This window comes from Rhineura floridana, chromosome 2, assembly GCF_030035675.1.
Source record: "Rhineura floridana isolate rRhiFlo1 chromosome 2, rRhiFlo1.hap2, whole genome shotgun sequence".
Taxonomy (NCBI): Eukaryota; Metazoa; Chordata; class Lepidosauria; order Squamata; family Rhineuridae; genus Rhineura; species Rhineura floridana.
In genome coordinates, this window is record NC_084481.1 from 12,240,641 (window position 1) to 12,248,489 (window position 7,849).

The 7,849-nt window shown below is 56.2% G+C and overlaps 1 protein-coding gene across 1 annotated transcript; it reads left to right on the forward strand.

The window, feature by feature from the left end:
- The first annotated feature begins 227 nt into the window (after positions 1-227).
- Positions 228-5,315, forward strand: LOC133376195 (uncharacterized). The gene is made up of 2 exons (XM_061607802.1): positions 228-1,034; positions 4,607-5,315. The coding sequence occupies exons 1-2, from the start codon at positions 614-616 to the stop codon at positions 5,209-5,211; spliced, it is 1,026 nt and encodes a 341-aa protein (XP_061463786.1). The 5' UTR covers positions 228-613; the 3' UTR covers positions 5,212-5,315.
- Positions 5,316-7,849: the final 2,534 nt, after the last annotated feature.

Genomic DNA, 7,849 nt, shown 5'->3' on the forward strand with positions numbered 1-7,849 from the left:
CGGCAATCGGGGCAGCCGCAGCAGCAGCAGCTTCGGCTCGGCGCGGTTTCCTTCAGCGGCAGCTTCGGCCGGGCTCCTTTTGGCGGCAGCTTCGGCGGGGTTCCTTTGGCAGCGATCGCGGCAGCAGCAGCTTCGGCAAGGCGCGGCTTCCTTCAGCGGCAATTTCGGCAGCAGCAGCTTCGGCGGCGGCTTCTCTGCCGGCGCACGTGGGCCTCCGGAGGCTTCCTGTGGCCAGGGTGGCTGGGCGGCAGCGAGCCCCCCCCCAACCTCATTGAGAGACAGGGAGGCAGTGGCGGCGGGCAACAAGGCCTAGGCGGCGAGGATCCTGGGGCAGTCACGACGAGGCGGCAGCGCAGGATCGGATCCAGCACGGCGAGGACCACAGGCTAGGCGGCCTTTGGCCGGCAACTTTTAAATTTAATTGTTAATTTTAATTAGCGCGGGGGTAGGTGGGGCACGACCCAACCATCAATCCTTGCCACGTGCAGGGCAATTAGGCTACCCTCCAGGATAATTGGGTGCCGGGTGGGGGTATTGATTAAGCAGGCGGGCTCCTTCACAACGCTTTGTAATCACGTCGTTTTGCAAGCGGGGCCCCCTATCTCCCTCTAGTATGCCTAAGAAAGGACAAGGGGGGCCAAAAGGGAAGGGAAAGGCCCCCAGAGCAGGGGGGAGATGCCCACCCCCAGCGGCGGAGGGGGCAAGGAGTGGGGAGGGGCCACCATGGGCGGCCATATTAGCCAGGTTGGAAGCCCTAGAACATGGCTCAAGCCACCCTAATGCACCCCGGGACCAACCTGTGACAGGGAAGAAGAAAGACCCACCACCCAAACGGTCTCGGGGGAAAACACAGCGGCCAGTGAACAGTGCTGATGCAGGGGCTGTTGCTTCCATCTTAGCGCGACTGGATGTGCTGGAGGCCGGGCTCAGGGCTGAGGCGAGGACGCCCAGCATAGAGCCAGGCGCAACTCCCACCCTGCAAGCAGCCCCAACAATGCAGCCCGCACAAGGACCTTCGGCGGAAAGCACACAGGGTGAGTCCTCTATCATGCCACAACAACAAGGACAGCAGCAGTGGAGCTGGGCCCCCTGGGGGTACCCCTACTGGCCCTTTTCCCCACCAGCGGTAACCGAGGGATATGGGCAGGCAGGGACCCCCGCCGGCGGGGGGGAGGTTACGCCACAGCAGCAGCATCCCCTAAGGGAGGCCTGCGAGCAGGTCTGGCACCTCGCCGCTGGGACGGCGACGGAAGGAGGACATCAGCCCGCCCTGTCTGCCAACCCCCCTGCAGAGATATCCGACCCCCTGGGATCAGTCAGAGAGGGGGCCATACCTTTTGGGGAAACGTCTGCCCCACTGGGTTTTCATCTTCTGCCTGCTACGAAGGACAGAATATGGAGGGGAGAGTATGTGGACCTATTCTCGCTCCTGTACAGGGAGCCGGTTGGGAAGGATAAGGATAAAGGAGAACATGCAGAGCCCGATAGGCCCAAGCGCCGACGGGTAGAGCGCTCTTGGGCTAACTGGCTGCCTGCATTCCTTACCTACATGGGGGTGGTAATACAGAGGCAGCCTCACAGGGCCTCGGTACTGATCAAATACCTCGATATCATATACCGGGGCTATTCGGAGTTTCAAGGGACGGCATGGCTGGACTACGACCAGGCGTTCCGTATGAGGGCGGCTTTTGATACATCCCTCCCCTGGGACAAGAAGGAGGCTGACCTGTGGCTGCAATTTATGGCGCATTCTAGACCCATGGCAGGCGATAGGGCGGACAGCGGCCATCTCTTGGCGCACCAGGCATCAGCAACTGCTTCCCGCGGGCCTGCGGGGCAGGGGGTTCAACCCCGCCTGCTTTGCTGGGAGTTCAGCTCGCGTGGCCTTTGCGGTCGGAGCCCGTGCAGGTTCAGACATGAATGTGCCATATGTGGGGGCCCTCACGCCTGCACTAGCTGCCCCAGGGGCCGCCCCTTCAGGGGTGGAAACAGGGATTCGGCTGGCGCAAGGAGGACAGGGGCTGCAGGCGCAGCTCAGGGAAAGGGGCCCCAGCCCAATTAAAATTGCCGAGCTCCGACACTTACTCCACCTTTACCCCCTAGTCCTAGATGCCCAGTTTTTATTAGAAGGCTTCACAGTGGGTTTTCGGATCCCCTATTTAGGTCCCAGGCGACCTTTCATGTCCTGCAACCTTAAGTCAGTGGAAGGCATGGAATCAGTTCTGAGAGAAAAAATTAGGAAGGAAGTAGTAGCCGGCCGGGTTTTGGGCCCCTTTGCTGCACCACCCATCCCCTCACTCAGAGTTTCCCCGTTGGGCCTCGTCCCCAAGAGGGCACCAGGTGAATTTCGCCTGATACACCACCTGTCCTTTCCACAGGGTGAGTCAGTCAATGACTTTATCCCAGCGGAGCTGTGCTCAGTCCGCTACACATCATTCGACTGTGCTGTGCGAATGGTCAGGGACTGCGGGGTTGGGGCCCTTATGGGAAAGTGTGACATCAAGTCTGCTTTCCGCCTCCTCCCGGTCCACCCACAGGACTTCGAGCTGTTGGGCTTGGCTTTTGATGGTGAATATTACGTGGACAGGGCATTGCCTATGGGCTGCTCTATATCATGCTCTGTTTTCGAGCGCTTCAGCTCCTTCTTGGAGTGGGCGGTCAAGAGGCGCGCAGGCTTGCAATCAGTGGTACACTATTTAGATGACTACCTGTTTGCGGGCCCTGCGGACTCAGGCACCTGCAGGGCGTTCATGGCACATTTCGCGGGGCTGGCTGGGGAGCTGGGCGTCCCCCTCGCGGCCGAAAAAACTGAGGGCCCATCCACTGCTATCACGTTTCTGGGCATCGAGATAGATACGGTGGCCCAATGCTGCAGGCTTCCTCAGGACAAGTTGGGGGCCCTCAGGGAGAAGATCTCAGAGGTGGTCAGTTCTAATAAGGTGACATTAGCCACTCTCCAACGGCTGGCAGGCCAGCTGAACTTTGCCTGCAGGGTTGTAGCGCCCGGCCGCGCCTTCCTGCGGCGCGTATATGACGCCATGGCTGGCCTATCACGATCCTACCACCGCACACGGGTGACAGCCGCTCTTAGGGCTGACCTGACAGTGTGGTCCACCTTCTTGCGGAACTTTAATGGGGTCTCCCTATGGAGAAGGGATCGCCTGTTGGAGGCAGAGCTACAGGTGCACTCCGATGCCTCGGGTGCCTTCGGTTTTGGGGTCATTCTGCATGACTCATGGTGCCACGGCAGCTGGCCACAGGGCTGGACACTGGCCGGCCTGACCAGAGACCTGACGTTCTTAGAGTTCTTCCCCATTGTCGTGGCCGTACACCTCTGGCCCGACAAGCTGTGTAATTCCTCAGTCCACTTTTGGTGCGACAACCTCCCCACAGTGCACGTTATTAACACCCTGTCCTCTAGAAACCCCAACGTTATGCTTCTGGTGCGAGCATTCGTGCTCCAATGTCTTCGCTATAATATTCAGTTCCTGGCGCGCCACGTTCCGGGTATTGACAATAGTATTGCTGATGCTCTATCACGGAACCAGATGGAGAAGTTTCGCCAGCTGGCACCGTGGGCAAGGGCTCTGCCGGAGGCGTTCCCCCCAGCGCTATGGGAGATTGGAGGATTGAATCAGAAAGGGCCATAAGCCTTTCTGTGGCGCCCAGCACTTTGGCCAGCTACCAGGGGGCAGGTAGGGATCTATCTAACTTCAGAGAGTCCAGGGGTTACGTCCAGGAGTGGCCCATCCCGGTCGAGCAGCTTATGGAGTTCTGCGTGGAGGGGAAACGGAGAGGCCTTTCAGTCAGGACCATCAAAGGTAAGCTCTCAGGCCTCGCTTTCCTAGCGAAGGCACGGGGCTTTCAGGACTACACGGGTGACTTTAGGGTGCGCCGGATGCTGGAGGGTTGGTCCCGCGAGCGCCCTTGCCCCCCGGATGCCCGCCTCCCCTTTTCCCCAGAGCTATTGTTTGGCCTGCAGGGACAGTGGAAGCACTTGTGTTCTTCCCCTTTCGAGGCCCTGCTATATCATGCTACGGCCCTCACTCTGTTTTTTGGGGCCTTCCGAATTGGGGAGGTGGTGGCAGCTTCCAAGAGGGATAACTCCCTCCGAGCCCTGCTAGTCTCCGACCTCAGCTGGAGGGCAGAGCGGGCCATCCTGCGGCTCAGGCGGTCTAAAACGGACCAGCATGGTAAGGGGCGCCTGGTGGTATTGGCCCCATGCCGGCAGCAAGAACTCTGCCCAGTAACAGCCCTGCGCGGTTTTGTGGCAGCGAGGGGGTCGCAGTCAGGGTACCTATTCATACATAGGAACTCCCAGCCCCTTACCAGATACCAGTTCTGGTCCGTGGCGAAGGCCGCACTGGGGAACTTAGGCGTGGACCCCAGTAAGTTCGGGACACACTCCTTCCGGATAGGCGCGGCCTCCACGGCGGCCCTATTGGGCTTTACTAAAGACAGGCTTCAGGCCGTGGGCGGGTGGTCCTCGGACGCGTACAAGGCCTACGTTAGACCACTTGCTGACACACACGGCGCCAGCGGCTAGACTTTGCCCCCCCCCAGGGCCCCCCCCCATTGTTACCCAATGTCGTTGTTGTTTCAACAGATCGCTGGACAAGATCGGAGCAGCCACGCATCCTCCTATGTGGCCACAGTATGATGTTCTGGGCAGGCCGCAGGGCGGCGAAGTCTCGCTTCGGCACGCAGCTGGGGCTCAGTCAATGGGCCGCAGTGCGGTGGCTGGGACGTCGGGGGATGCGTTGGGATGGGCTCCTGCCAGCCTTGTTTCAACCGGCTGTGGAAGTGGCAGCGCCCCAGGTGCTGGTGATCCACCTCGGGGGCAACGACTTGGGTCTGTTAAAGGGCAAGGCCCTAATTGAACAGGCATGCGGTGACCTCCGGGCCATTGCACGTCGCTGGCCGGGGGTGCACTTAGTGTGGTCAGACATCCTGCCGCGCAGGAGGTGGAATTGTGCCGGTGACCCACGAGGGATGGACAGGGCACGGAAAAAGGTGAACAGGCAAATTCAGAGGGCCCTTAGGGACTTAGGAGGTTCTGTCATCCACCACCCAGAGGTGGGCCACAACAAGCTTGAGCTGTTTCGGCCTGACGGCGTCCATTTGACGGACAAGGGCAACGACATCTTTCTAAGGGACCTGCAGAAGGGTTTACACCAGATTCTTATCGGGTGTGGGGTAAAGGGGGACTAAGCAGAGGCTTGTCCCCCTTCTGTGGCGAAGAAGTGCGGGGAAAGGTTAAAGGGAAAGGGCAGCTAGGTGACACCTTTAGGCACCTTTGGGGGTGACAGGCGGTCCGGAGGCCTGCAGCTCAGGGCTACACGGCCCGGGGACAGGGTACGGGCCGCCTTTGGGGCCAACGTGCCTCATCCGCTCAGAGTTTCAGGGCTCCGAGGGGCGGTGATGCGGGTTGGACCCCCTACACATCTTCAGGGTGTGGCTGGAGCTGGGGGGCTGGCACAGGGCAGCCCCAGGCTCAGGCAGGGCATGATCGCCCGATAGCTGCTAACAGGCTTTGCCTGGATCTCCAGAGCGCCCCGCCCTTAATCTCCCTTCTGCAGGTTCATTATTCAATTGATTCTGTTTAAATAAAGTGGCCCATCATTTACCCAAGCAATGGTGTCTGTGTTTTATTTCGGCAATAGGCCGCAATCCCGTTCCGTGCCTGGGACCTACCGGGCAGAGGGACGAGCTTGCGGCCGCTGTCGATGTCCCGGCCGCCATCTTGGATGGGATGCGTGCACACACGGCGCGCTGGCGCGCCGTCGTGTGACGCGGCAGGGAGGCGGGGCGGCTGAAGGCTATTTAAGGCCGCCCCGCCTGCTTCCCGCCATCCAGTTCAAATTTCGGCGGCACCCGCCCGACCCTCCCTCTGCTGCAGTGTGATCCATTTGGTCGCTACGGGGCCGACTAGGAATTTTTGGCCTGCCTGCCTCGCTTTGCTGGCAGGTTTCTTTTGCCTACTCCACACTGTGGTTGGGGGGAGGGGTCAAGGGTTAGCACGGGTGCCCCTGGGGTCAATAGGCTGATTGGGCTGTTTAGTTTGTATTGTTAACGGTCACTTTGGGATGCAAGCGAAGAAGTGCGGGGAAAGGTTAAAGGGAAAGGGCAGCTAGGTGACACCTTTAGGCACCTTTGGGGGTGACAGGCGGTCCGGAGGTCTGCAGCTCAGGGCTACACGGCCCGGGGACAGGGTACGGGCCGCCTTTGGGGCCAACGTGCCTCATCCGCTCAGAGTTTCAGGGCTCCGAGGGGCGGTGATGCGGGTTGGACCCCCTACACATCTTCAGGGTGTGGCTGGAGCTGGGGGGCTGGCACAGGGCAGCCCCAGGCTCAGGCAGGGCATGATCGCCCGATAGCTGCTAACAGGCTTTGCCTGGATCTCCAGAGCGCCCCGCCCTTAATCTCCCTTCTGCAGGTTCATTATTCAATTGATTCTGTTTAAATAAAGTGGCCCATCATTTACCCAAGCAATGGTGTCTGTGTTTTATTTCGGCAATAGGCCGCAATCAGTTTTGTTGCTGGAAGGAGATCATAGGAGACTGATGGAATTATCTAATGTTTACGTTTATTTAAAAATACAGAGGTTGAAAATAGATGAGGGTATAGCTTAAACACTCCGACAGAAGACCAAAGTCTACGTGGATCCCAATATTTCTTATCTGGGCATGGGAAGACATAGCCCCCTCTCTCCATGAATTCCAGGTTTTGAAGGCCCTTGGGCAAGACCTCCTCCATGAGTCTTTCAGTTAGCTTTAAAGTATGTTTCCTTTTCAATTTCCCACTTTTATGTAATTTGTGTTAAGTAAAAATTAGTGGAGCACAGCTTTCCTTTGAAGCAACATTACCAAGCATGTAGCATTTAAAATACTATAAACACTAAAAGCCCTAAATAAATAAATAATAATAAAATAAAGCTGCAAGCTATAAGAGATCATCTGCATAACTTAAAAAAAATTATTTAGTTATTTCCATTTTACATATAACAAATACAACTTTATCCCTCTCCCCCCAACCCCCCAACCCCTTATAACTTTTACTTTTCTTATTTTATTTTGCAGATACTACAGATGAGATCTTCAAGCCTCAAGATAGCCACAGTGATCTAAACAGATGGTAGCAGTCCAGTTTTCAAGTCTGATGAAGATGCTAAAATAAAAGGCCACCACTCTGTTCCAAAAGAGTCTTTTTATTTTTCCCTTCCGCCAGCTTTATTTTATGTGTCAGTTTCTCTAATAAGGCTTATTTCCCAGAGCAGAGTCAAACCATCCACTGTTCTCCAGTATCTAGCAATCACCAGTCTGGTGACTGCCAACATGAATCCAATCAGTTTTTTATATTGCAAGTCCAAAAGTTTGTCTCATGAAAATGTTCAATAAGGCTAAATCTGGGGTGAAATAGCATTGCTGTTTTGTCAGTTTCTGCATCTCCTCCCATACCTCATTCCAACAATCTCTGAACTTACAACATTCCCACCACATATGCAGGTACGAGCCTTGTGCATCACAGCCTTACCAACACTTCTGGGAACTTTATTTAAAAACATGTGCTATATATAAGGGAGTTAAGAACCATTTTTTTAATAACTTTCAAGATGATTTCTCTGTGGGAGGTTGATATAGATCTACATGGGAACTTTGCCCACATACCTTTCCATTTCTCTTCTTCAGTCTGTTCAAATCTGATTCCCATGTCTGTTTTAAGGCTAAACTGGGGCCCATATCTTTCCCTACCAGGAATCTATATAGTTTTGAGATCATACCTTGTTCCACTCCCTCTATATTTAATAGTAGCTTCTCCCCTTCCGTCAACTGACTGGTTCCCTGATTTA

What these genes read in the sequence shown, in the direction of transcription:
- LOC133376195 (XM_061607802.1), top strand. Translation starts at nt 614, where the DNA reads ATGCCTAAGAAAGGACAAGGGGGGCCAAAAGGGAAGGGAAAGGCCCCC. An exon ending in TTCGGCGGAAAGCACACAGG is followed by an intron (nt 1,035 to 4,606) that starts GTGAGTCCTCTA and finishes TTGTTTCAACAG; the next exon opens with ATCGCTGGACAAGATCGGAG.